General features: G+C 46.2%; 1 protein-coding gene across 5 annotated transcripts in view; it reads left to right on the top strand.

Moving 5' to 3' along the window:
* cpvl (carboxypeptidase vitellogenic like) overlaps positions 1-27,851 on the top strand; it is a 102,893-nt gene that overhangs the window by 21,983 nt on the left and 53,059 nt on the right. For all 5 annotated transcript variants that reach the window (XM_041185087.1, XM_041185085.1, XM_041185083.1 and 2 more), the window contains 2 exons: positions 23,618-23,697; positions 25,224-25,290. In XM_041185087.1, coding sequence (XP_041041021.1) covers positions 23,618-23,697; positions 25,224-25,290 — 147 coding nt within the window. The remainder of the gene's footprint in view (positions 1-23,617; positions 23,698-25,223; positions 25,291-27,851) is intronic.

The raw sequence follows: 27,851 nt of genomic DNA, 5'->3' as shown, positions 1-27,851 counted from the left end.
AAACAGTGCCACTGAAAGAAAATCATGTTTTGACTCTACTTGGGAGTTTTCTTGATTGATGAAAAATCCCTGTTTCCAATTTCCTGCACTTCGCTCAGTATCCATGAATATCTTAATTAAAGGCCTGAACACATCAACAGCGAACCTATGGTTTACATTACAAACTTGGTGCCTCAAACTATAAACATTGCATTAAATTTGATAAATGCTATAACATTTGATGCATTAGTGGCACTCAACCTTGAGGGCCATGAGCGAAGTTACAATTCTACCAGCAGATAAAGTAAAACCCCAAGTTTGCAGATTATTTCAAAGCGTGAATAAAAGTGTAACTGAGGGCAGATTTTACAGTTACACCATGTTCCGGCTGACATGCAGATGGCGTAGCCTGCACGTCAGTGCGTAAAACGACGTGCGCTGACATTGCATGAGCGTGCCGACATCAGTGCGTGCCATCGCGATAGTTTGGTGGGCGGGCGCGATCAGTTTGCCCGCCATTAATTGAAGGGCTCGTTAAGCCCTTTAACTTGCCAATTGTGTACGATTTTGAGGGGCCCGTGCGAACTTCGGGTCGGTGCACGGGCCCAACGGGAAGACGGGTAGGAGATTATTTAAGAGAACTTTTGCAATGTCGGGCTATGTGGACTCAAAGGGGGGTTATTCATGTTTTTCACGAAGTTATAATTGATGAAAGTATTTAAGACATACCTGTGTGATTGTTAGTAGTTCTCATTGATGTCCAAGAGGTTGTTGTGTAAAGTGAAAGCATTCTGGAAACAGCATTCTTTTTTGGCCTTGCAGCTTTCCAGAGGCCTCCATTTAGCCCGGGGCTATGGGTTCTGACCTCTGCAGTGGAGGCAGATTCCCTGAGGAGGAGGAAGGGAGGGATAGAATAAGGAGGAGGCCAGGACTGGACAATCAGCCTCCAGCGGAGCCACCTTTGGGAGGCCAGGCACAAGGAACGCAGGGCCAAGGTTATCTAAGGTACAAGGGGCCACAGAAGACGACACTATCCTGCTATCAAGGTATACAGGCGGCGAAGCAGCTACCTCAATATGACTGAGGTGCAGTGCCAAAGGAAGCTCCGACTCTCAAGGGAGACAGTCAGCTATATCTGTCAGATGATTGGCCTTGAGATCTCCCCTAACTGTGTGGGTGGACAACCCATGCCAGCGACTCTAAAGCTCACAGTTGCCCTCCACTTCTATGCCTCTGGCTCCTTCCAGGGCTCGGTGGGTGATTTTTGTGGTGTCTCCCAATCAGCTGTCCACACTTGTGTCAAGCAGGTTACAGACGCTCTGTTCAGATGGGTATCCACCTTCATCCACTTCCGCTGCGACCAGGCAAGTCAGGCACAGTGAGCCAGAGGCTTCGTGGCCATTGCTGGCTTCCCCCGCATCCAGGGTGCAATAGACTGTCCACGTGTGGCCATCAAGGCGCCAGCAGATGAGCCTGGTGCCTTCGTCAACAAGAAGGGCTTCCACTCCATGAATGTGCAGATAGTGTGTGACCACAGGATGCTGATTCTACAAGTTTGTGCAAGGTACCCAGGCAGCTCCCACGACGCCTACATCCTCAGACACTCCCAGTTGCCGGGGGTCTTCAGTGCTCCTGCTCGGCTGGATGGATGGCTGCTGGGTGACAAGGGCTATCCCTTCAGAAGGTGGCTCATGACGCCATCCAAGAACAGAAGCTGAGCAGCGGTACAATAGGAGCCACGGTATCACAAGGGCTGTGGTGGAGAGAACCATTGGTCTTCTCAAGATGCGCTTCCGTTGCTTGGACCACTCGGGCGCACTCCAGTACCCCCCCAGATCGCGTCTCTCTGATAGTGGTAGTCTGCTACGCACTGCACAATCTTGCGCTGGAAAGGGGGGATGCAGTTGACGATGAAGACCTTGATGCAGTGGATGAAGCTGCACATGATGAATCCAGCTGTGCCTCAGAGGATGGGGAAGCACAGGGCGATTGATGAGGGGCAGCACGCTGACCCGCTACTACACCAAGGAGGCAAGGACACCTGGGACAATTTAATCCAATGAACCTTCAGCTAGCTCCACACACATGGATCTGCAGGACCAGCATTGCCTGGCACTTCCACACGTGGCACTTAGGTGCTACATCTTCCACCTCATCAGCTGCAACTAAGGGCTTAGTACAGAAACATCAGTGTCCACTCAAACACTCGTAAATATGTGAAAAAGAAAAATGCACCACAAACAAAAGACCCTCAGCCATGGTTACAAAGGTGGACTTTATTTTGTCCAAAACAAAAATTGTAAGCGATCACAAAAATTTGGGTCCCTATTCTAAGACCAACACCAAATCACCAGTGACATACCCGTGGAGTGCCTAAGGTGCCTTATGCTTACATTTTCGGGTGCTACATCTAGGTGCTGGCCCCATCGCTTGGAGTGGCTTGAGAGACAGCCTGCTGACTCTGCTGTCCTATTGGCCTCGATGACCTTGGCAGGTGTCCTCTGGCCTGTGGAGTCTGTAATGGCCCTGCCTGGGAGGGAGTGGCCAGTTCCAGAACTGGCACCTTCCCAGTTGTCGCAGCCTCAACAGAAGAAATGTTGATTGGCAGAGGGGCGGAGGAGCTGCTGCCCTGGTCTGGAGCACCATGAGGGGAGCTCACAGTGACGGCAGGCAGCTGCTGCGCCGAAGTGTGGTCTGAATCTATCTCCCTGCTCACCACAGATGCATGAGTACCGGTGCTTGGTGTTCACAACATATCCTACAATGGAAAACACCACCTGTGGCCCTTACTGCTATGAGGGCTTGCAGGTCAGAGCATAACCCAATCGTATTTTGATCCATTTAGTGGAAGCCGCTCTCTGAGTTGCCAGTCTTTCATTGAAGGAATCCTGATGCTCTGCCCTGAGGGCGGATTCTTCACGTGCACTCTGCCTAGACACCTCCGTCGCAGAGAACAACTGAAGCATTCCCTCATGCAACCCTGCCAGATGCAAACGCACTTCCTGCTGCCTGTCCTGCAGCTGCTGCTGCATTGGGGACAACTCCAGAGGCACATCATCAGTGCTGGACTCAGCATGTGCCTCGTCCCTTGCAGACCTTCATTCCATAAGGAGGGGCATAGAGCGGGTGGGCAGAAGGCAACATTTCCGCTTGGCGCAGGGATGAGTAACGTGGTAGCATTCATTCAAGCTGAGTGCCATGAGGTTCGAAGCTGAGCTGCTGAGGACCTTTTGGACAAATTAATGTGGGGCGCACTGGCTGAAAGGGTGCTGGAGGTCCCAAACCTCCTCAGATGCAATGACTCTTTGGCTGTGCAGCAGCGATCCAATGACATGTTAGACCATGGTGATAGTGGTCACAAATGGGATAAGGTGACTTTGGAAGGTGGTGGAGACGCGAATCCTCAACGGGAGGAGGGTCCCTTCTGTATGACCCACACGTCAGAGTGTCTCAGTCTGTGAATGAGCAGTGTTTCAGCATTAACGATTGCAGCAACCATCAGTGGTTTGGATGCTGGGCAGACAGAGTGGATGAGACTGTGGACCTCAAATACCTGGCCGCTGGACCCCAGCCTTGCCGCCCCCGGCCAACTGCCTCCTGCCCAGCTCCATGGCCTGCTCTTCAAAAGGCGTGAGGCGCTGCAGGAGGGCGCGCCCATCTCCAGCCCTCTGGCGCTCCTGGGCATTATGGTGAGTTGTTGCCTGCAAAACAAAGAAGAGGATTTATTGAGGCTGATCGTTCATGTACTCTGCACGTGCATGCCGCACCCCAACCACAATGGCCCATCTGAGGCATCCAGCAGCTCCTGTCCACACCACTGATGATCAGTCCCCAGAAGATGGCACAGCTAGTCCCAACCCTCTTCCCCCAACAGCTACCTTATTTACATTTGGCGTCCATCACTTTGAATATCACACGGCTCTTAGCGCCCATGGCAAGGAGGCGCAACTAGGTGTGGTGCCAATGCCAACAGATGGTACTTGCCCAAAACACCTTGAGGCACCCCTTGCACCATCTCATTGCCATCAATATGACACGTGTTGGAGTCTGCGTATGTGTCGTGCTGCCTCCCCTGCAGGTTGCCCCCCGACTCCTCAAATGCCACAAAGACCAATGTTGTGGGGAGAACCCTTCTTCTCCTCAACCACTAAGGCTGATGTAAGCATGGTCAGTACCCATTTGCCCACCCAGTGTGCGACAGATGCCCAATGCAGTAACAACAGCAAGACATGGTTGGAAGGGGGTGGTGGGGGTGGGGGGGGGGGGGGGTGGTGGTTAAAGGCTGCCTTCTGGGTCAAATGGCCAAGACTAACATGGTACCCACCCTTCCAGAGTGCAGCAAATCATTGAATTGTTTCCTGCACTGTGTGCCAGTGCGCCACACATCATGGGTGCGCCACCCACCTCCTCCCACGCATGGCTGGCGACATGGGGGCCCCCCCTCCTCCCATCCTCCAGATACGGAAGGTGCCGACGGATGCCCACCTCTTGGAGGACAGCAAGGCATGCATCGGAAAATCGGGGGGCACCGTGGCCCCCCCGCTGGCCTCTCCTGCAGCCTGCCCCCCTCCTGCTGCTCATGCTGCTGTGCACTCGGACCTACCTCCCTCTCTCCATGAGTGGCCATGGTGCACTGCCTCGAGCAGGCTGCCAGCGCCCCATTGGAACCGGCAGTCTGCCGCCCCCCGCCCCCCCGACTGTTTTCCCGTTCTCCACGGGAGTCGCTAACCCGCTGGGCGGGCCTTAATTGGCCTGCCGGCAAAAAATGGCGGCATGGCCCGTTTCTTCAGTGGCAATCGGTTGTTGGCCCACCGCTGAGTCAGTCGGGCACACCCAACCGACAAACGGAAAATTCTGGCCTTAAAATCAGGTGGAGAGAAAAAAAATTGCATCCATGTTACTGAGATTAACGGCCAAAGGTTTTGTTCATCCTTGCCACGAGAAACTATGTTTAGATATAGTGCAAGCAAGTCAAAAATCTAGGAAGTTAGGCCAGAATTTTCTGGGCCTTTTGGGGACTTGAAAGGAGGCGGGAGGGCTGGCAAATGGCGGGTGCACAATGTGGGAGGAATGCCACCCACTTCTTGACATCATGCCATATTGCCAGCAGTGGCAAAATTGGTGGATTGGTGCATGTCGAGTGCCCAATTGAGCCACTTAAGTAGTTAATTCAGAAACATTTTACACTTCCAGAGACCCGCTGCCAAGCAGGGAGATTTCCCAGGCAAACTTGACAACCTGTCAACAGGCTCTGGTGGAGGGAGCATTTCTCAATGGGCACTCTTTGGCCAATGGATTGCCCCCATGGCAAAGGTGCTGCTAGTTCTCCATGGCTACCCACTCGCAATTGCTGGAGGCTGGCTGCCAATTCCCAGCTTCTTCCAGTCTTCCTGAACACCTTTTGAGGGTGCCCAGCTATTGAGCTGCTCTCCCTCCCCTGCAGCTACAGCCTCATCAAGGAGCAACTTGACCAAATGACCTAGTCCTGTTCCTATGCCCCAATGGCCAGCTCTAGCGGTGAGGCTGCTGACCTTCTTGAGGGCAGGCTTTTAATTGGACGGCAGCCCCATAGGCAGCCGATTAAGAGGCTGCCCACGTGTCGCTACTTGCCAGAGCAGGATCACCTCCTGCTTTTGGCCCCCGTGAGGAGACTTATGCCGTCTCCACAAAATTTAGCTCTTGGGTTTCACTCTTCACAATTAAAACATACATTAGTTAAACTTGTACCTGCTTTTCATTTGTGACAAGTCTTGGTAATGAATTTTTTGAAGTGGGTGAACCATTTCTTTTCACAGGGCTCCCTTTGCAAGGCCACGGCTGAGATCAGAAACTGTGAAGTAGGTTCTCAGCAGAGCTAAGGAGGGAAGTGAAAAACCAATTTGACATGGGAGATAGCAAAATGCTTGCTGTGCTTATAATGGTCCTGATTAATCAAGCTGAAAACTTTTCCCATACTTGTACATATAAAATATTCTTTAGCAGGCATTTGAGCTTAGAATTTCTTGCTTGTGATTTGGTGCAACACATCTTAACCAACATTTGAATTATGCAGTTGCCCCTTTCATGCAGATATTATCAATGGCTCTCCATCAAGTATTCCCTATTTTAAAATTGAAGAACTTGAGTTTTGAAATGGTTCCACTTATTATCAAAGTCAAATCACATGCCTTTTTAAGTATGTTAATGCAGCAGTAAATCAGAAGGGTTAGCAGTAGTTGAATCAAAAGTAGTATACTTAAGTGTAGATACAATCTCTGCAATAACTTATTGGTTTAATACTTCCTTACTACTGACTGAGTTTCTCTTTCTTTCGCCTTCCTTCTGCTGCTTAAGGATTTTTGTCGAAAAGCAATGCCAAGTATATTGCCCTTTTGTTGTTCAATTGCAATACTCTTCCATCTGTTTATACAAAAGCCTCTTACATTGCACTGCCAATGTTACACTTTGTTCAATTGTGGTTTGTTGCTTTTACATACACACAATTGAAAACAAAAATGAGAAAAAAAGACTGTTATTTCCAGCTGTTTTTTTTTTGCTGAGTTTGAGATGCACTGAAACTGTTGTTGAAGTAATCATAGAAATTGCAGCATTGAACAAAACCATTTGTTCCATCATGCTTGTGCCTGGTCCAGCTGTTCAGTTGCAGCTATCTGCTCTGTTTCCATTTCCATGCAAAGAATTTTCTCTTAACCTCTTTACTGAGCGATGATTGATGACCACTCATTACTGAATCCCCAACCAGAAGTTCCCTGTTTGTGCTTCCAAACGTTTCACAATTTTAAAGACATCTATTGAATTATTTCTTAACCTTTTACGCTCCAGTAGAATCAGTCATAGTATCTGATGTCTTTTTTCTTTCTGTAGATCCTTTCAACACGTTGGTGAATCTACACTCATGCCTTAGAAATTCCATCATCTGTTTTGTGGATGCTAAATGGCATCTTAAGCCTTCAATTTAGTAGGCAGGAAGCATATACTCATAATAGGCCAGAAATGCGCCACCAGCCTTTAGGTAAATGCCAAAAAATTGGCCTGCAATGCCTACATCTGAAGCATCCAAACGAACATGTGAGCTAAGAGCAGGAGTAGGCCATTGAGCCTCTCGAGCCTGCTCTGCCATGGCTGATCTGATTGTGGCTTCTACTTTCCCCATACCCTTTGACTCCCTTGTCAATCAAGAATCTATCTAACTCAGCCTTAAAAATATTCAATGACCCCTGCTTCTTCTCTCTGGGGAGAAGAATTCCACAGACTAAGGACCCTCTGAGAGAAAAAAATTCTCTTCATCTCCGTCTTAAATGGGAGACCTTTTATTTTTAAACTGTGTCTGAGCTCTAGTGTCTCCCACAAGGGGAAAAATCCTTTCAGTATCCACCCTGTCAGTCCTCTCAGGATTTTCTATGTTTCAATAAGATCACCTCTCATTCTTCTAAAATCCAATGGATACAGGCCAAACCTATCCAACCTTTCCTCATAAGACAACCCCTTCATCCCAGGAGTCAGTGGAGTGAACCTTCTCTGCTTCTAATGCAATTATATCCTTTCTGAAGTAAGGAGAGCAAAACTGTACACCGTACTCTAGCTGTGGTTTCACCAACGCCCTGTCCAACTGTAGCAAAACTTCCCTCCTTTTATGTTCCTTTCGCCTTGCAATAAAAGACCACATCCCATTTGCCTTCCTAATTATTTGTTGCACCTGCGTATAAATTTTTTGAGATTCATGTACTAGGACACCCAGATCCCTCTGTATCACAGAGTTATGCAAACTATCTTCATTTAAATAATGTACTGCTTTTTATTCTTCCTGCCAAAGTGGACAAGTTCACATTTTACTCCACCTGCCAAACCTTTGCCCACTCACTTAAGGATATAGGGCAAAGGGATGTAGATAGATTATGTCCTCTTCACAACTTACCCTGCTATCTATCTTTGTGTCATCAGCAAATTAAGCAACATATATTCAGTCCTTTCATCCAAGCCATTGACATAGATTGTAAATAGGTGAGGCCCCAGTACTCTGATCCCTGTGGCACTCCATTGGTTACATCAAATGACCCATTTATCCCTATTCTGTTTCCTGTTAGCTAACCAACTCTCTATCCATGTTAATATATTAACCCCTACACGTGAACTCTTAATTTGTGCAGTAACCTTTGATGTGGTACCTTTTCAAATTCCTTTTGGAAACCCAAGTACAGCACAGTTACAGGTTTCCTTTTTATTCATGTTGCATGTTACTTCCTCGAAGAACTTGAGTGAATTAGTTGAACATGATTTCCCTTGCGCAAAACCATGTTGACTCTGCCTTATTTCATTAAGATTTTCTAAGTGCCTTGCTAACCTCCTTAGCATTTCCCCTATGACAGATGTTAGGTTAAACGGCCTGCAGTTTCCTGCTTTCTGTCTCCCTTCTTTCTTGAATAGAGGAGTTAGATTCGCTATTTTTCAACCTGATAGGACCTTTCCAGGTTCCAGGGAATTCGGAAAATTAAACCAATGCATCTACTATCTCTGTAGTCACTTCTTTTAAGACCCTGGGATGAAGCCCAACTGGACCTCTGGACATGTCAACCTTTAGTTCTAATAATTTTCTCAGTATCCTTTCCCTGGCGATTGTAATTGTTTTGGGTTCCTCCCTTCTCAACTCTTGATTTACAAGTATTTCTGCAATGTTATTTGTGTTCTCTACATGAAGACAGACACAAAATATCTATTCAATGCATTCTCATTTCCTTATTTCCTACTATATATTCCCCAGACTCACTCTCTAGAGGACCAATGTTCACTCTATTACTCTTTTCCTTTTAAAATATTTTTAGAAACTCTTTCTGTTTTCATATTTCTAGCTAGTTTTCTGTTATACTCTAATTTTTCCCTTCTTTTGTTTTTATTTCAGTCATTGTTTGAGGATTTTCATATTCTGCCCAATCTTCTGACCTGCCACTAATCTTTGCAGAATTGTACGCTTTTCCTTTCAATTTGATACTAGCTTTAACTTCCTTTGTTAGTCACAAATGATACACCCTTCTCCTAGAGTCTTTCTTTCTCACTGAAATGTGCCTTTGCTGAATTTTACGAAACATCTCAAAATGTCTTCATCTACATCTTTACTGACCTATCCTTTAACTTCCTTTCCCAGTTCACTTTAGGCAGCTCTCTTCTCATACCCTTACAATTGCCTTTATTTAAGTTTAAAGCAATAATCCATTCCGACTATTTTCTCCCTCAAACTGAATGTGAAACACAATCATGTTATGATCGCTGCAGCCTAGGGGTTCCTTTACTATGCAGTCATTAGTTAATCCTGTCTCATTGCACATTACCAAGTCTTGAATAACCTGCCCTCTGGTTGGCTCCATAATGTGTTGCTCAAGAAACTGTTCTGAAAACACTCTTATGAACTCATTTTACAGGCTACCTCGGACAAATCAGATTGACAAATCTATATGTAGATGGAAATCACCCATGATTATCACTGCACCTTTCTCACAAGCCACCATTACTACTTCCTGTTTATTTAATTCATTCATAGGACGTGGATTTCGCTGGCTCGGCCAGCATTTATTGCCCATCCCTAGTTGCCCTTGAGAAGGTGGTGAGCTGTTTTCTTGAACTGCTGTAGTCCATGTGATGTAGGTACACCCACAGTGCTGTTAGGGAGGGAGTTCCAGGATTTTGACCCAGCAACAGTTAAGGAATGCTGATATATTCCAAGTCAGAATGGTGTGTGACTTGGAGGGGAACATCCAGGTGGTGGTGTTCCCATGTGTTTGCTGCCCTTGTCCTTCTAGATGGTAATGATTGTGGGTTTGGAAGGCGCTGTCAAAGGAGCCTTGGTGAATTCTTGCAGTGCATCTTGTAGATGGTACACACTGCTGCTACTGTGTGTCGGTGATGGAGGGAGTGAATATTTGTTGATGTGGTGCCAATCAAGTGGGCTGCTTGACAGCTTCTTGAGTGTTGTTGGAGCTGCACTCATCCAGGCAAGTGGGGAGTATTCCATCACACTCCTAACTTGTGTCTTGTGGATGATGGACAGGCTTTGGGTATACTGAAGGTGAGTTTCTCGCCACAGGACTCCTAGCCTCTGACCTGCTCTTGTCGCCACAGTATTTATATGGCTAGTTCAGTTCAGTTTCTGGTCAATGGTAACCTTCAGGATGTTGATAGTGGGGGATTCAGTGATGGTAATGTCATTGAACATCAAGGGGCGATGGTTGGATTCTCTCTTGTTGGAGATGGTCACTGCCTGGTACTTGTGTAGCGCAAATGTTACTTGCCACTTGTCAGCCTAAGCCTGGATATTGTCCAGGTCTTGCTGCATTGGGACATGAACTCCTTCAGTACCTTGAGTCGCGGATGGTGCTGAACACTGTGCAATCATCAGCAAACATCTCCATTTCTGACCTTATGAAGGAAGGAAGGTCATTGCTGAAACAACTGAAGATGGTTGGGCCGAGGACACTACCCTGAGGAACTCCTGCTGTGATGTCCCGGAGCTGAGATGACTGATCTCCAACAACCACAACCATCTTCCTTTGTGCTAGGTATGACTCCAACCAGTGGAGAGTTTTCCCCTTGATTCCCATTGACTCCTGTTTTGTTAGGGCTCCTTGATGCCACACTTGGTCAAATGCTGCATTGATGTCAAGGGCAGTCATTCTCTCCTCACCTCTGGAGTTCAGCTCTTTTGTTTGTGTTTGAACCAATACTGTAATGAGGTCAGGAGCTGAGTGGTCCTGGCGGAACCTAAATTGGGCGTCAGTGAGCAGGTTATTGCTAAGTAATGCCATTTGATAGCAATGTTAGTGACTCCTTCCATTACTGATAATCGAGAGTAGGCTGATGGGATGGTAAGTGGGCGGTTTGGATTTGTCCTGCTTTGTGTGTACCGGACACACGTGGGCAATTTTCCACATAGCTGGGTAGATGCCAGTGTTGTAGCTGTACTGGGACAGCTTGGCTAAGGGTGTGGCAGGTTCTGGAGCACAAATCTTCAGTACTATTGCAGGAATATTTTCAGGCCCCATGGCCTTTGCAGTATCCAGTGCCTTAAGCCATTTCTTGATATCACATGGGCTGAAACGAATTGGCTGAAGACTGGCATCTGTGGTGCTGGGGACCTCCAGAGGAGGCCAAGATGGATCATCCACTTGGCACACCTGGCTGAAGATTGTAGCAAATGCTTCAGCCTTATCTTTTGCACTGATGTGCTGGGCTCCTTCCTTATTGAAGATGGGGATATTTATGGAGCCGCCTCCTCCAGTGAGTTGTTTAATTGCCCACCATGATTCAGGACTGGATGTGGCAGGACTGCAGAGCTTAGATCTGATCCGTTGGTTGTGGGATCGCTTACCTCTGCCTGTCACTTACTGCTTATGCTGTTTGGCACGCAAGTAGTCCTGTGTTATAGCTTCACCAGGTTGACGCCTCATTTTTAGGTATGCCTGGTGCTGTTCCTGGCATGCCCTCCTGCACTCTTCATTGAACCAGGGTTGATCCCTTGGCTTGATGGTAATGGTAGAGTGGGAGATATGCCGCGCCATGTGGTTACAGATTGTGTTCGAATACAATCCTGCTGCTGCTGCTGATGGCCCACAGCAGCTCATGGATGCCCAGTCTTGAGTTGCTAGATCTGTTTGAAATCTATCCCCTTTAGCACGTTGGTAGTGCCACACAACATGAAGGAGGGTATCCTCAATGTGAAGCCAGACTTCGTCTCTGCAACGACTGCAGCAGGCAGGTTGGTGAGGATGAGGTCAAGTATGTTTTTCCCTCTTGTTGGTTCCCTCACCACCTGCCACAGACCCAGTCTAGCTGCTATGTCCTTTAGCTCTCAGCCAGCTCAGTCAGTAGTGGTGCTACCGAGCCACTCTTGGTGATGGACATTGAAGTCTGCCACCCAGAGTACATTCTGCACCCATGCCACCCTCAGTGCTTCCCCAACTGGTATTCAACAAGAATGAGTACTGATTGATCATCTGAGGGAAGGCAGTATTTGGTAATCAGCAGGATGTTTCCTTGCCCATGTTTAACCTGATGCCATGAGACTTCATAGAGTTGGATTCGATGTTGAGGACTCCCAGGACAACTCCCTCCCAACTGTATACCACTATACCGCCACCCCTTATTTAGCTTTAAAGTCCCCTCTAGTGCCCTAGTCATACCACTTGCTAGCATAGTGTTCCTAGCATGGTTCATATGAAGACTGTGCAATTGGTACAGCTCCCATTTTCCCAATACTGATGCCAGTGCCTCATGAATTGAAACCCACTTCTGCCACACCAACCTTTTAGCCATGCATTCAACCCTCTAATCTTATTTGTCCTATGCCAATTTGCTCTTGGTTCAGGTAATAATCCAGAGATTATTATCTTTGAGGTTCTACTTTTTAATTTAGCTCCTAGCTGCTCATATTCCCTAAGCAGAACCTCGTTCCTAGTCCTGTCTATGTCATTGGTACTTATGTGGACCACGACAACTGGATCCTCCCCCTTCTACTGCAAGTTCCTCTCTAGCCCAGAACAGATGTCCCGAGCCCTGTAATTGGGCAGGCAGCACCACCGTCTGGTCTCTCACTCTTGGCTACAGAAACCTGTGTCTATCTCAGCAATTGTTAATCCCTTTGCAGATGCAAATAGGGGACCTACTATTTGTTTGAGGCCCCCAGTGCAAGATTGGTTAGGAAAGCCAGGGCTACAGGTGGCCCTTAAAGGGGTCACGTGTTAAGCCACAGCCAAAAAAGAAACTATTTCAATGTGTTTACTTCAATACAGAGCTGAGAGGAGCAAGCATCCTTATCCAGCATTGAAGGAACCTGAGTCCTGTCTAATACTGTCCCCTGCCAGCCCTATCGCCATCATCAGCACCACACCACTTCATCCCATTCCTGAGCCTGAATTTTCATTCCTGAGGCGGATGTTCAGAGTCAGGAAATCTCCCAGCTCGCCTCATCTGCCTTGGAGGAAAAGGTGGGGTCGCAGGTGCAGGATGGATTTGGGCCCACCAGCCCCAGACGCAGAGCAGAGGTGGCAACAGGAGCTGCAGAGGGCTGAGTCAGACTGGTTAAAAGACCCACCTTCATCCCAGTTGTTTCCTTTAAACATTAGGCCCTCTCAGCTCATCCCTCACACATGCTCCCCCCCCCACCCACTCCCCATTCCCACTCATGCCAACCAATGCACCCAACTGCCTCCAAGGCCCCTTATAGCCCTTATGCCAACTTAATGCCAACTCATCCTCCCCTCCCACCTTCCTAAGCCCTTACATCCTATGCCAACTCACCCAGTATCCAATTTGGCAGACCTCAGGAGCCATGCTGAGATAAAATAAAATAAGGTTCTAAATATCTATTACAGATTTCATTTTATAAAAAAAAAACACTCATTCCTGAAAGCCCATTCAATATATTTAAATACCTAAGGACTTAATCCCATATAAAAACAAGCATTTGTACTGATAACCCCATGTCAAAGACAGCTGATCTTTTAATAACCTCTTATAGCTATCAGTCAAACTAAACGTACAGTTCCCCCACTGTGATAATGGTGGGTTGTAGAAAACGGCCAGGCAGTAACAATGCTATAATGATGGCACTTAAGGCTATGTCAACAGGCACCTATTGAAACTGCTAGCACAGATGCTTTCAACTCTCAGACACAGGTGGTTTTTTTCAATTTTTAAATAACCTATTTAAATAACTCCACATCTTGACAGTTCTACAGACCTTATTTGCCCTTCACAAGCATTTATGTCTATTCTTAAAAATTTGTAACTCTGACACTGTGGTTTAAGGCCCTTGCTCCAGTGAAAATAGAGTCTATTTGAACTCAGTACTGAATTCAAGTGACTTTGCTGAATTCGGGTTTCCTTCATGTGTGAGCCACATCCCACCCGATACCTTGGCAAAAATAGGATCTGTCAGCAAAGGGGGTGGGCCTTCTGAACCTGGGTCCCGCCCACCATTCTTAAAGGTCCCCAGAGTCTCTGTAACTCCGAAAATCTAGGCCCTGATCACTACAACCAACTCTCACATGACCACTGCTTTCTCCTGATCTGATCGCTCTCCATCTCAGTTGCCTCCCTTCATCACTTTCCTGAGAACTGCTGTGACGCCAGCATTAGCATGATCTTCAAACTGCAGCAAGCCACCTATTTACAGTCTACATCTTACTGGTCTGAGGGTAATGAAGGCCGAATCCCAATATCTGATGCACCTCAGGCATCACCAATCAGTTGCAGAAAATGCCCCTACACCCATGCCCAAATTTCTATGGCTTAACTGTTCTATCCATAATGGCGCACTTCCACATATTGGGATTGAATTGTAGAAGAAAGAAGGGAAGACTTGTATTCATATGGTGCTTTTCATGACCTCTGGATGTCTCAAAGTGCTTTACAGCCATGGTGTACTTTTAGAAGTGTAGTCACTGTAGTAATGTAGGAAATGCTGCAGCCAACTTTGCGTGCAGCAAACTCGCAGATGCAGCCTAGCTTTAAGTGCTAGCCTTGCAAAAACCTGGGCTTCCTGCTCCTCCAGTTACTCCATGTGTTTAGTGCTAGGCTGCATACTGCTATCGTGAAATTAGCAGGCAGTACAAAGTTTGCATGCTGCTTGCGTCGGAGCAAGCAAGTGCACATTAATCGTGCGTCATGATCACCTTGCCCGTTTTCAACCTAATATTTCCCCCATTGTGTTTAAACTCACACACTAAAGGGGAGGAGATTTGACAGTTTTGTATGGGCAAGCCTACTTGTGAATCATTGACTAGAGAGAAAATCAATATCATAGCTCTCCCCTGGCTGGGAACAAAGGATATATAATTAGATGTTGGACAATACAGGCACACTTCTGAGTATAATACCTTTTATGGAGTTTCCAGTGCTGCTGTACCTTACAGAATATCTTCAGGTAACCTGACATTAGTAGGAAGCGCCCAAAATGGAACACGATAATTCCCTGTTTCAGTGGAAAGATGTCCAAATTTTTAAAACTTTTCTCAACAACTATGTCATTCTGGTGAATTTTTGCAGTATCCTTTCCATGATTCTAGCACCCTCTTGGTAATAAGGTCTCCATGCTGGTCCAGCTGTAGTCCAGTCAATGTCTTGTGCAAATTCAACATTTTTTCCTTCCTTTAGCATTCAGTTGCCTATTTATAAAACCTTGGGATGAAATTGGCCTTTGGCAGTAATGCAAAACTGACAATAATGAATTGGCAGCCAGTTTTAACATTTTGCCTGATTTTCTCTTCCATTGTATACAACAGTTTTCTGGTATCAACGAAGACCAATTTTATACCACCTGCGCCCATTTCCTTTGCTACCTACATCCCTGCCTTTTAAAGATCTGTTTATCTCTAAATAAGCCTGTTCCTCGTCTTATTAAGGATCTTGTGTTTAGGGTAACAAAAAATAGAAGCCAAATAGCTGCTAACCTGTAGAATTCTCCAAATATCATTAATAATCATTAGAGTCTAATTTACTTCAGTATTTATTTGAACTTCTTGCCCCATAGAGGTGACCTGAGCATTCCCCTTAAAGGAATTGACCAGGTTGGTAGTTAAATATTACAGTATTGCACCAGATCCTCAGACTACCTGTGAGCAATGCTAGTGGAAATCTGCTTTTATCACGCCAATACTTGGTGAATTTCATAAAGCCTTTAAGGAAACTTACCAAAAAATATATACTGTACAAGGTAAAAATTCTTTGATCCTGATTTCAGAACAGTAGCGTTCTTCATCAGTTGGTTGTTGGTTGACTCTCTTTCTACTTTCGCTAATACATTCTACTTTATACCTGCACACAATCTGCCCCCCCCCCCCCCCCCACCCCCCCCCGGCCAAAACCCCACCAACCTCAAACTTTTCCCAGTGGCATGGAGGTTTGGTATTTTGTACTTCCTGTAAATTGTAAAATACTGTTCATTTCTATCAACAATTATGAAAGAGACATTTCCCCCATGTAATACAGAATTTAATGTTATATTAACTGCATAAAAATAAATGTTAGAACAATCTCAGGCTATTAGGATTGTCACAAGGTCTACGTAAGCACAATTTATAATCAGTTGCAGACCTCAGCATTTGCAGTTGCCCATGGCAGTGGTAATGAAACCCTTCACTTGGATTGATCAGATTATACTGTCTCCACTAAGCAAGGTTCTCTGGCTTTATTTGAGTTTGGGAGCAACACTCCGCAAGCAGATTCGGAATGCATACCAAATGTATGCTTAGTGGAGGAAGCCAGGGTACCAGGTGTGCGTGCATAATCTGGTTGCCACATACTGGGCAGTATTTAATGGCGAGAGCCCTGCGTCACCTTTTGTTAGGGAAGGCCTGCCGAATTAAGTGCCAGCTAGGCACTTAACGTGACAGCGGAGAGCTTTCACCAGGACCAGTGAACCCAGGAGTGGAAGTCCTGCCCACCGGGCTGTTGTTAGTATGACACCCACCCAAGCATAAGTATCATCACTGGATCCCAGGCCAGAGATGAATGGCGGGGGGATGGGGAGAGGGGTCACAGGGTAGGGATTGCGGGTGAGAGTGTTTGGCAGTAAGGGCAGGTGGTCGTTCTCAGCAGGCACCCCCTTCCTGATGCAGGTCCTTTGATCAAGCACTGAATGTCTTTGAATGAGGGACCCCACTGCACAGGTTTGCCTGTCGTGATCCCTGCGTGGCGAGTACCCCTCTGGCTACTGGGTTAATACTAGCAGTAGAGGAATAAGGCCTTCAAATGGCCACTAATGCTCCACTTAAGAGCCTCAATTGGCAGGGTGGGAAGGCCGTGCTACAGTTAATCTCAAAGCCCCTGTTTCCTCTTATTTCAATACCATACATGGGTTATGGCCTTGTTGAAAATCCAGACACTGGCAAGTCCCTTTTCTTGCTGCCTCCACACCTCTTTCTTCCTTCCAAGACCATGTAACATACTCCATTTTTAGCACCCGGGTTCTCATCTCAACCACCATCGAGTGAAAAGGTAGTCTCCTTTCAACCAGGAGAGGTGGCGGCATAGTGGTAATGTCACTGGATTAGTAATCCAGAGGCCCAGACTAATGCTGTGGGGACATGGGTTCAAATCCCACCATGGCAGCTGATGGAATTTAAATTTAATTAATAAATCTTGAGTATAAAGCTAGTCTTAATAATGGTGACCATGAAACTATCACTGATTGTTGTAAAAATCCATCTGGTTCACTATTTCCTTTGCCGAAGGAAATCTGCTGTCCTTACCTAGTCTGGCCTATATGTGACTCCAGACCCACAACAGTATGGTTGACTCTTAACGGCAATGAGGGATAGACAACAAATGCTGGCTTCACCAGCAATGCCCAAACCCCATGAAAGAATAAAGAAAAAAATATATAACCTGTTTCCTACACACACAGGATGACACTGCAGGAGGTGAAAGCAAAGGGTTGAAATGAGGGCTACTTCAGTTCATGCAACACCAGACTAACTCACTATTTTTTCTTGCCCTCCATTCATGTTTTGAGAAGTTCTAATTCCCTCTATTTTGTTTAATAATTAAAAGCACTGAGTGGGTTATGTCTATAAACGGAGAAGCAAAGAAAATGTGGAGATAAATCTGTAGAAGCCAGTGTTTTGCTGGGGAACTTGCCCAACCATGTTGCAATTGATGTCCAACAGTGGGAACCTGTGTATGTACAATCTTTGTATCTGAGACTATTCCAATAATCCCAATATGTAGGGGAGCAGGAGAGACTACTAATGGGTCAAACCAACTCAAGCCCCTGAAATCTTCTCAGTTGAGAACCGTAATGTAGAACTCTCATTTTGGATCCTGACACACCTTTAGATTGGAGTCAGCACAATATTACTGTATACCAGACTATATCTTTGGGTGGATTTCAGTAGAGGTGATACAGCTAACATGGAGCTAGATTCAACTGTGATTTTTGCACCATATTTGGCAGTGGTATAAATTTGATGAGAAATTTCAGTACTATGAGTCATGTCGAATTTCATGTTGTGCTGGTGCAGGGAATCCCCTCTGCAGCTGTAAGTTGCACTGTAATTGGTACTTGGAAGCAGTATGAGTCAAGAATCTGGCATGTTACTGGTTCTTGCCAACCACCTAACAAGAAGTGATGTCAAATCCCAAATCACCAAAAACCCTTCTAAAATATGTCACCAAAATCATAATTAGAATATAATTTGGGAAGGGAAACCTGAACGTTTATTTATTGTCAACTTAGATGCATGTATGTAGAAAAGACAAACAAGCAATAGAATAGCAGGAAATGTATAAATGCATATATTTCAGTAAATAAATACACGAGAGACTCTTCTGTGGCATTGCACATGGGAAGTTTCAACCAATTAGTAAAATTTACGGCAATTTGGGAAGCAGACAATCCAAGATGGTTGAAGCATAGGGGTTTCTCTGCAACATAGGCTGTGGACCAGGGAGGTGCAAAACTGATCCACAGGTCCATCACATGTGGAGATTGTAATTAAAATGTGACAAGTTTAATAAGTCGTTTCCATTATTACTGTGTGCATTGGAATTCATAATGGGAAAAATTGACAACAGGACAAAGACACACAATTAGATGTATTAGCATAAACATCTCTTTAAAAAAAATTCCATGTGTAATGGCTTTTTATTCAGCGGGCTTAGAATGTGGACCTTGCGACCACATAGAATATTTGAGGTGAATGGCATTGATGAAATGAAGGGGAAGTTAGATAGGTGCAAGAGGGAGAAAGGAATAAAAAGATATGGGCCAGAATTTTAAATCTTGCAGGTAGGTGCATGCCCGACCCGAGCATGAATAGTGCAAGATGGCGTGGGTTAAGTGTCTCAACGTCATCCCACAAGCGAGCAATCTTTATCCGTGCGCACCCACCAACAATTAAAGGGCCACTTAAGACCATTAAAAAGGCAATTGATCCCGATTTTATAGTGCCCATGCGATTTTGCACTCATAGCATGGGCAGCCCGCCTTTAACAAAACCTCACCCAAGGGCGGGATGAAAAGGGTCAGCAGCATTGCCATTGTGAGTAGTGAGGAGTTTAGCCTATTGCTGCTGGTTGCTTATTTGAACTTGACAGCTTCATCTCTGTTCTGAACTTCAGTTTTAGCATTTCTTGGCTTCATTTCAGGACTCATTGGTGTTTCCAAGGTCCCCGGAGGATTTTGACCGTGTGGACCCTTCCAGGTATCAGACATCCTTCTGTTACCCTGGCAATGTGGATGTGGTCTCCGCCAGTGATACTTCCTCTAAGGAGGAAGAGAGGGGCCGAAGGGAGAGGAGGCCAGGTGTCCCTATGCAGCTTCCAGGGGAGTGACCTGTGGGAGGAGGGGCACAGATACAAGGGGCTCAGGGCCAACAGGAAGTCAAAGGCATGAGAGGCCACAGAAGACGCCACTATGCTGCTGCCGGGGTTTACAGGCAACAATGCAGCTACCTTAACATGTGTGAGGTGCAATGTCGAAGGAGGCTGTGCCTGTCTGGGAGACTGCGACCTCCATTTGCCAGATAAATGGGCCTGAGATCAGCTCCGACTGTGTGGGTGGACATCCCATGCCAGTGACTGTGCACATCAGTGGTCCTCAACCTCTATGCCTCCGGCTCTTTCCAGGGGTCAGTGGGGGATCTTTGTGGGATGTCCCAATCAGCTGTCCATGGTTGCGTTAAGCTGGTGACTGATGCTCTGTTCAGGCGGATAATAATATTTATTCATTTCCGTACGGACGAGGCCAGTCAGGTTGAGTGAGCCAAAGGGTTTGCAGTGATTGCTGGTTCCCCCCACGTCCAGGGTGCCGTCGGCTGCATACGTGTAGCCGTCAAGACGCCAGTGGGTCAGTCGGGCACATTCGTCAACAGGAAGGGCTTTGACTCAATGAACATCCAGATAGTTTGTGACCACAAGATGCAGGTTCTGTAAATCTGTGCAAGGTGCCCTGGCAGCTCCAATGATGTTTACATCCTTAGGCATTCACCAGTGGCAAGGCTGTTCACTGCTCCAGCTCGACTGGATGGATGGCTACTGGGTGACAAGAGCTATCCATTGAAAAGGTGGCTTATGACAAACCTCTGCCACCTAAGAACAGAGGCAGAGTAGAGTTATAATAGGAGCCATGCCCCCACAAGGGCGTTGATAGAGAGGGCCATAGATGCGCTTCCGATGCCTGGACCATTCAGGGGGAGCACTATGTTACCCTCCAGTGCAGGTGTCACTGATAGTGGTTGCATGCCGTGCTCTCCACAATCTGGCTCTGGCAAGGGGGATCCATGGGAGGAAGAGGATCTTGAGGCAGCTGCACAGGCCACAGAGGATGAATCCAGTAGTGAGTCAGAAGAGGAGCATGGTGAGGACATGGAGGCAGGCCTCTGTATCCTTCAGGGAGGCTGGGACACCAGGGACGCCTTGATCCGACATTTCTTCAACTAGGCTGCCAAAGACCTGCTTCCACCTCATGCCAGAGGTGCGGCCTCCATCCTGGTTGTTTGAAATGAGCCTTTCCTTTGAATCCAAAGTCCACTCAGTGCCTGTGCAGTAGAGTTTAGAGCCATTCATGTCCAGCATGAGATACTGGCGTGCCCTGCGCCTACAGAACAAGTGAAGCGTACTCAGACCTTTAAGACAAAAGCAAAATTTATATCATGTTGGCACTCACATCAAATGAACATAACAATATCTGGTGTTAGAGAAAAAAGCAGTACTTCTTCGAGGTAGGCATTCCTGGCAGTGAATTAAACACTGAGATAAATGCAAAATACTGCGGATGCTGGAAATCTGAAACGAAAACAGAAAATGCTGGAAAAACTCCCCAGGTCTAGTAGCATCTGTGGAGGGAAAACAGTTAACGTTTTGAGTCTGTATGACTTCTTCAGAGTTGAAGAAGGCAGAAGCAGCAGCTGATGTAATCCAGAGTGCCCTGAGGGGAGCCCGCAGAGATGATGAGCAGCTTGTGTGCCAACATGAGGTCACCCTGGACCTCCCTGCTCACCATTGATGGATGGGCGCCTAGCTGGGATACTGGGTGTCTCATCCATCTCCCACACTGGCACTGACCTCGTGAGGTCATTGCCCGTGTGAGGGCTTGCAGGTCCGAGCGCAACCTCAGGAACCCCTCACTCTGTCCCTGGAGCTGCCTCTCCAGAGAGTCACCACTCTCTCAATGGAAGAGGCAGCGCATTCACTTATGACGAGCAGCATAGTGCTCATGCTCTGCATGGACTCCTCTATAACAGAGACCATGGCACGCACACCCTCATGGATCTCCGCCAGATCCTTCCGCACATCCTGCTGGACATCCAGCATCTGCCGCCTAATTGATGACTCCAGAAGCTCATCATCTGCCTTTGAATTGGCATCATCCTGGTCTTCAGCAGCCCTTCAGTTGCTGGCACCCTGGGCACTCTTTGCCTCTGCCTGCTCCTCAGGTGAGTGTGAAGTGCCCTCACCGTTATGCCCCAACATTTTAGCTAATGATATAATGCCCACCAAGGTGCCGGTATCTGCACTGGTGCTTGGTGCAGAGAGGGGGTGTGATGTAGGTGTTTCTAAAGCCCAGTGCTCCTCTGGCGTCAAGGGTGGCTCTTTAGGGTCCTGCATTTGTGGGTGAGCTAGCGATTCTAGGGGAGAACAATGACATGTCATTAGTTAAAGTCATCACACTGCCACTATGCATGCCTGGTACCCTGGTGAGACAATGGAGATCTGCAATTTGGTGCCAAAGTCTTTCAATGATCAATGGGAACTCTAGGTTTGAGGCTCCCATTAATGATGAGACTACACAAGAATTCTTGCACAATCCGACACACTCACCTCTGTGCACTGCACACTTACCTTCGTCAGAGACCCCTGCCTCTTCATGCCGGCTGACTGAGGCAGGTGGTGGCTCTCCAGCTCCAAGACATCCATTTCATACCTCATCAGAATGAGGAATTTTGGGGGGGCCTTTGTTTTTCTTAGTTCTTTCATTGGTATTATGGCTTCTCTTCTCCTGAAATGACTGAGGAGCATTGATTTGTCCTCTCTCTGTCTACAGCCACATTGCAACCTGGCAAACCACCTCCCCCCTACGACCCCCCCCCAGGGCACCGTGCAGGGCACATCGAGTTGTGGCCCTCGACCCACAAGGCACTCAGGCCATACAGCCAGTGCTCACCCTCTTGGCCGGCGCTGGTGTCAGTGACTGTTGGCACTCAGACTCTAACACCCCTGAGCTCCATGAGGGGAAGACTAGCCCTTAACACTTCTCCACACTGACCCTTGCCAACTCGGTACTCATGCTTATCAAGCGCAGCAGATCGTTGAACCTTTATGGCACTGTACCCGTGTGCGCCATCCAACATTGTGGCTGCTGACCTCGGCTGCCACCTCTTCCCAGGCTTTTTTTGGCCAGGTGCGGTGGACTCCTCCTGTATCCCTGGGTAGTAGAGTGTCCTGCCTGACACCGACCTCCTCCACAAGGACTGTGAGGCACTCATCCAGGGAACGGGGTGCTGAGTGCCCACCCGACTTGCCCTCCCGCCAGGCATTTCCAGCAGCTGGTGAGGCCATTGTTTGAATGAAATGGTTTCTTGGACAGACTCCAAAGATTCTCCCCGGCAGCCTTCAGGAGTTGCCTCTGCCAGTTTTAAAGTGCCCGCCATTGTACCCGGCACCTGATAGGCTCCCACCCCTGGCAGGCCCTTCCCGATCATTGAGAGGACACGTTTCACACTGGGCTGGCCTTAATTGGCCATTCAGCATGAAATCGTGTTATCAACACGACCGCAGCCAGGAGCGGATTCCACATCCGCTTCCATTCTGGCCAACTTGGCGCACACAGCAAGTGTGAAATTCAGGCCATGGTGATAGGTTGAAATGTAGTAAAGTGAGAGGCAGCTCATGTGGAACATATGCCTGAATTTTTCAGATGGTGGAGTCTCACTTCCCGCCATCTGAAGATTCAACTGGAACACATCCCCACTCCAATCTGATTGGCCGGCAGCTTTCCAGTTCCTGCAGTGGACAGCAGACAAAATGCAGGAGGACACTTGAGACTAAATTTGGGCACTGGGGCCTAGGTAAGTTCATGGGGGTCCTAGAGCGGAAATGGTAGGGAAGCCATGAGGGAGCGTGAAGGGGGTGACTGGGCTCTTGGGAAAAGGGCTGGTCGGGGGAGGGATGTCCAGAGGCTACCGGACCTTAACGCTCAACTTCAGAAGGGGGCTTCTGATGGAGTCACCCTCCCCCATGCTGCCCGAGATGTAATTCTGTTGATTTTTGGCCTTCCCTCATGCAAGTTCAATCCTCCTGGCAGCCTAAAAATTGAGGCTGGGTAGGAAACAACCCTTAAGTGGGCGGGCAGGAACCAGGAGGGAGTCCTACCCTTTCAATTTCACGCTACTCCCCCCTCCACCACCCCTCCAGTCTAAAAACCCTCTGATGGGGGAGTGTGAAATTCTGGCCATAAACGCAGCTGTAGATCTGTTGGGCTCAACAGCCTGTTTCTGTACTGTGCGCACTATGCAGTGGCAATTGTCACTCAACATTTACAAAATTAAGGCCTCAAGAATTCATTTTTGTCAGGTGAAATGGGAGTACTTGGTGCCATTTTACTTCAGTATATGTCATATGGAGGTAATATTTAATTATTCTTGGACACTAGGTTGGCACTGGCTTCAGCTTTACTGACCAGGATGAAGGCTATGCGCAGAATGAAGATGATGTGGGAAGGGACCTGTACAGGTCAGTCCTCTTTGTATTTGTTTTTGCATATTTAAACTTTAAACAAATAGAAATTTAACTTCCTGTTCCTTAAGTAAATGCCCTCAATGTGACCTCTTCAATTTATGTTGCTGTGACGATCTGCATCTTTTGATACTATTCTTGTTGTTAGGAGAAAGAGCAAAGTCTGTTCACAATTAGATCAGAGTTTATTCCAGCCTATGCGCTTGCGTACCTCTTTCACTTTTTAAGTTAATTCTTTCTACCATACTTAATTATTTCTTTCTTTAGAGCTGAATTCAGAATTTGCATCAAACGTAAAATGTTCTTTCCTGTAATTGCTGACCGTTATTGTCTCCACCTTGGTCTAAAACAGCTTAGTTTCCTGTACAAAATCAATTTCTAAGAAAGAGTCTTCAACCTCACCAGCTCACATGACCTTGTGCCCAGCTTAAAAATGTATTAATTCTACTTTACATCTTTTTAATGAGTCCTCCTCATCCTCTAAACCCATATTTGTTTCTATAGTTGTGCTGAAGTTAGTACTTGATGAATACCTTGAAGAAGAAACTGATTCTTTAAGGTCCCTATTAGGAAATAGAGATAGTTTAAGTATGTATTTGTGGTTGTTAGGAATGAGTTTTAATTTTAAAGCTTAAGTTTGATTTGTATTTCTGTATCTGTGTGTTAAGAGAGGTCAAATGGAGTTTTAGTTTCACTTTAAAAGGCTGCTTGCATTTCTAATGAGCTTACGACTGCTATAAGTAAAGGTAAACACACAAGTAGAAAAAGTGTTGTTGCCTAGCAACAGGGCCAGATAGGCAGGTTCCTCCCATAGACATACACACAGAAGGAAGACAGCAGTTTGCTTTGGAAGCTGTTGGAGTTCAGCTGGGGGTCATAACTGTCCCCCAGTCTAATCTGATACTTCTAAGGGGCTTAATAGAATAAAGCCTTTGTGAAACTCGCATTTCAGAGACCATTATTAATTAAATTTTCAGAAAATCTGTCATAAAATGGGGATAGGCTCTTTAGGTAGTGGACTTTGATTTATACTGTTCTACTTCCCCATCTTCTAGCCAAAGTTAGGTTCACCTGTGTTATCCTCTATATTCTCCATGTGCTCAGAACATTGCACATGAACTTGCTCTTCAAAAACAAAGTGAGTAAAATGCAAACATTCTTTTCTCAGCCTTCACTGGTGACAAATTTATGAGGTTGTTTATATTGGGTGTAGGATTGGTAACTTCCTCTAATGCACTTTGATGCTGCACTTTTACCCATGCTGCTTTAACTAAGGAAAATTAATTCCACTTTTTAGCGACAACTTCAATAATTAACTATAAATGGATGATTGCACTCAGCTGGCAACTGTTTTCAAACCTGTAGTGAAATCGCATTGCTTTGCTAGCAGTGTTGTAGATGTTGTGCTTGTTTACAGTTATAACCTTAAAAAAAAGTCAAATTTTGTGTTGAGTTGTTGGATGAAAAGTCCAGCTGCAGGATTGGCAAAAATGGATCATTTAAAATGTCTTTTTTTTTTGCAGTGCCCTTATCCAGTTCTTCCAGATATTTTATGAATATCAGCAGAATGATTTCTATGCTACAGGAGAGGTGGGTAATGTAATTTTGTATTTTTGTAATCTTTGCCTCCGTTTCAACTCTGTTCTTCAAAAAAAAAACCAATGGGCAGAATCTTCCGTTTTCAGTGGGTGTCTTGTGCGCTGCCTGATAAAGTGGCAAGGCACCTGCACTCTGGAGGAGGAAGGCCCTCCGTATCTTCTGCCCATCAGGCAGTTGAGTGGACAGTGGCAGACCTTCCGCCTGACTGAGGACCCCAGAATACGACGTACTGCCAGCCAATCAGAGGCCGACAGCACTTGCACTCAGCAGCGCCACGGAAGAGGCCGTGGCTGCTACCGGAACAACACCTCCCGCCCCTGCCCCCAGAGCCCTAGAATCACGGAGCAACCCAGGATAAAGGCTAAGTGTTGTTGGGGGTCTCATGGGGTGAGGGACGTTGAGGGCAGTAGCACCACGGGGGTTGGCAGCAAGTGCAGGGTGGTGGCTATCAGTGGCCACCCCCCTTGCCCATGTCCATATTCTCAATCATGTACAGATTAGTGGACGCCGCCCCCTCGCTCCAGCTGACATGCAGCCTGCACAGTTTAACTGGTTGTACAGGCCGCATGTCAGCAAGTTGTCTGGAGCTGAGAAGATTGCAGTAGAGTTGGGAAGAGGCCCTTAAGTGGTCTTTGTTTGACAACTTGAGGTATCAAGTAGAGGAGAGGCAGGAGCTTCTGATGGAGGTGGGAAAGCATCGGGTATCAATCCCTGCCACCTGTAGGGGAAGAAGATTCTACCCTATGATATTTATTGGTTACATAAATAAAATTCAAAGGAAACATTTCAAAAGGTACAACTGTATACTTTGAAAATCGTATTGACATATATTATCTTTTCCCTTCTCTCCCATTCCAGGATATTTTAGTAGATATAAATTTCTGATGGTCTCTATATTTGTAATTTCAAAATGTAACTTGGAACATTGTGAGGAGGATACATTCATGTTCAAAATGCTGGTTAAGAATGGTTTAGAGATTGTTACAACTGGTCCCCGGGCGAGGTCTCCCAATTTGTTAACTTGCTGAAATTTTGTTATGCTCCTGGGTGAGGAGGAATGAGCTGGCTCCCCTTCGTTACTCATCCCCCTTGGTTGGTCGCAACAAGGTTAATTTAAAAAGGATCCCTTCCTTCGTGGATACCTTTTCTCAGTCCAAATGTATTTATGTTTTAGAAGGAGCCAATTTAACCATGTTTTCTTGAGCCAAAAAAAAATGTTATTAGTTACTAAAAACCCGAGAAAAATAATAAAAATGCAACACACATGTACATAGATCAGAAGTGAGAAGTTGAATCCAAATAAAAGTTAAAAAAGATATACATATCAGTCTTTATAGTCCGTGAGGAGTAGAGGCTGAAATGTTGCATGCGATAAATTGGGTAATTCCGGTAGAGCTGACTTTGGCAGTTTAGCAATTGGTTTGGAGACACATGGTTCTGCAGTTTGACTGAAGAAGCTGTCCATTTTCTTTTCCTTGATTGGATCTTTGCTGACTTGCCTCCAGCAACAGAGAGAGAGATATAGCCTTTTGCCTGCAAACCGCAAGGGTGCCTAGCTGACCACCTTCTGCTGTTACAGCACACTAGCACACACAGATCAAGTTGGCATCTAGATTTTTAACCCATTTCCTTGTGTATTCCTGGAAGGGAAAAATGTTCTTCATTCAGAGTCTGGTTTTTTTTCAACTCAGATCATTTCCACAATCTGAGAGAGAACTCAACAGGAGATGGTTTTGGATGTGTGCTGAGGTGTGGTAATCAGTCTCCATTGTCTCTGCAACCACAGGAGATTAAAGTTCAGTTTTTTGCCTTCCATCTCTTCCTTTCAAGTGTCTCTGTCAGAAGTAGGCCTTGATATCTTTTTAGGTGCGACATTCCATGTTCTATCTGAACTAGTCAGTCAAGTATAATCTACATGGGAATTTTGCTGGAAGTGGTTATTGTAAATTCTCAGCCAGCTTTTGCTCAGTGTCTTTGCTTGTATGTCTGTTTTAAAAAACACACGTCTCCCCTAAAAAGTTCAATATGTATGTAAGTAATTTGGGGCTGTGATCCACTTTCGTGACATGATTAGCCTTCTACATTGGTGCAAAATTCTTAAAGCTGCTTTAGAGCTTACCAGTATTCATTAAATTTGATCATGTATACAGTTAAAAATTTCAAAACCAGTGTCTGTGTAAAGGAATTTATTACTTTTCAGAGCAACTTCAATGAAGTTCGTTACAATTGTTTAGAAAATCTGTTGTGACTTGACTGTGCTTTACTGTCAGCTTGTATACTGTTATAATTCTTTTCTGGTGTCCACATGGCTCAGTTAGCAACACTCACGCACCCAACTCAGGAAATGGTGATTTCTTGAATATAAATAGCTGGAAAATCAGCAGGCACCATTACAGGCATGTAATCCTCCACACTTGGTTTTCTTTCTCCAGCCACCCTGGCAGTTATTAATGCCAAAGCACAAAAGGGAAAAATTGCCTTTGACCTCATAATCTAAGCTGAAACTTTAGTCCAATACTGCATGGTTAAAGTGCACTCTTTCAGATAAAATG

Source organism: Carcharodon carcharias, chromosome 3, assembly GCF_017639515.1.
Source record: "Carcharodon carcharias isolate sCarCar2 chromosome 3, sCarCar2.pri, whole genome shotgun sequence".
Lineage (NCBI taxonomy): Eukaryota > Metazoa > Chordata > Chondrichthyes > Lamniformes > Lamnidae > Carcharodon > Carcharodon carcharias.
Note: the sequence above shows the minus strand (reverse complement) of the source record. Positions and strands in the feature narration are given on the sequence as shown.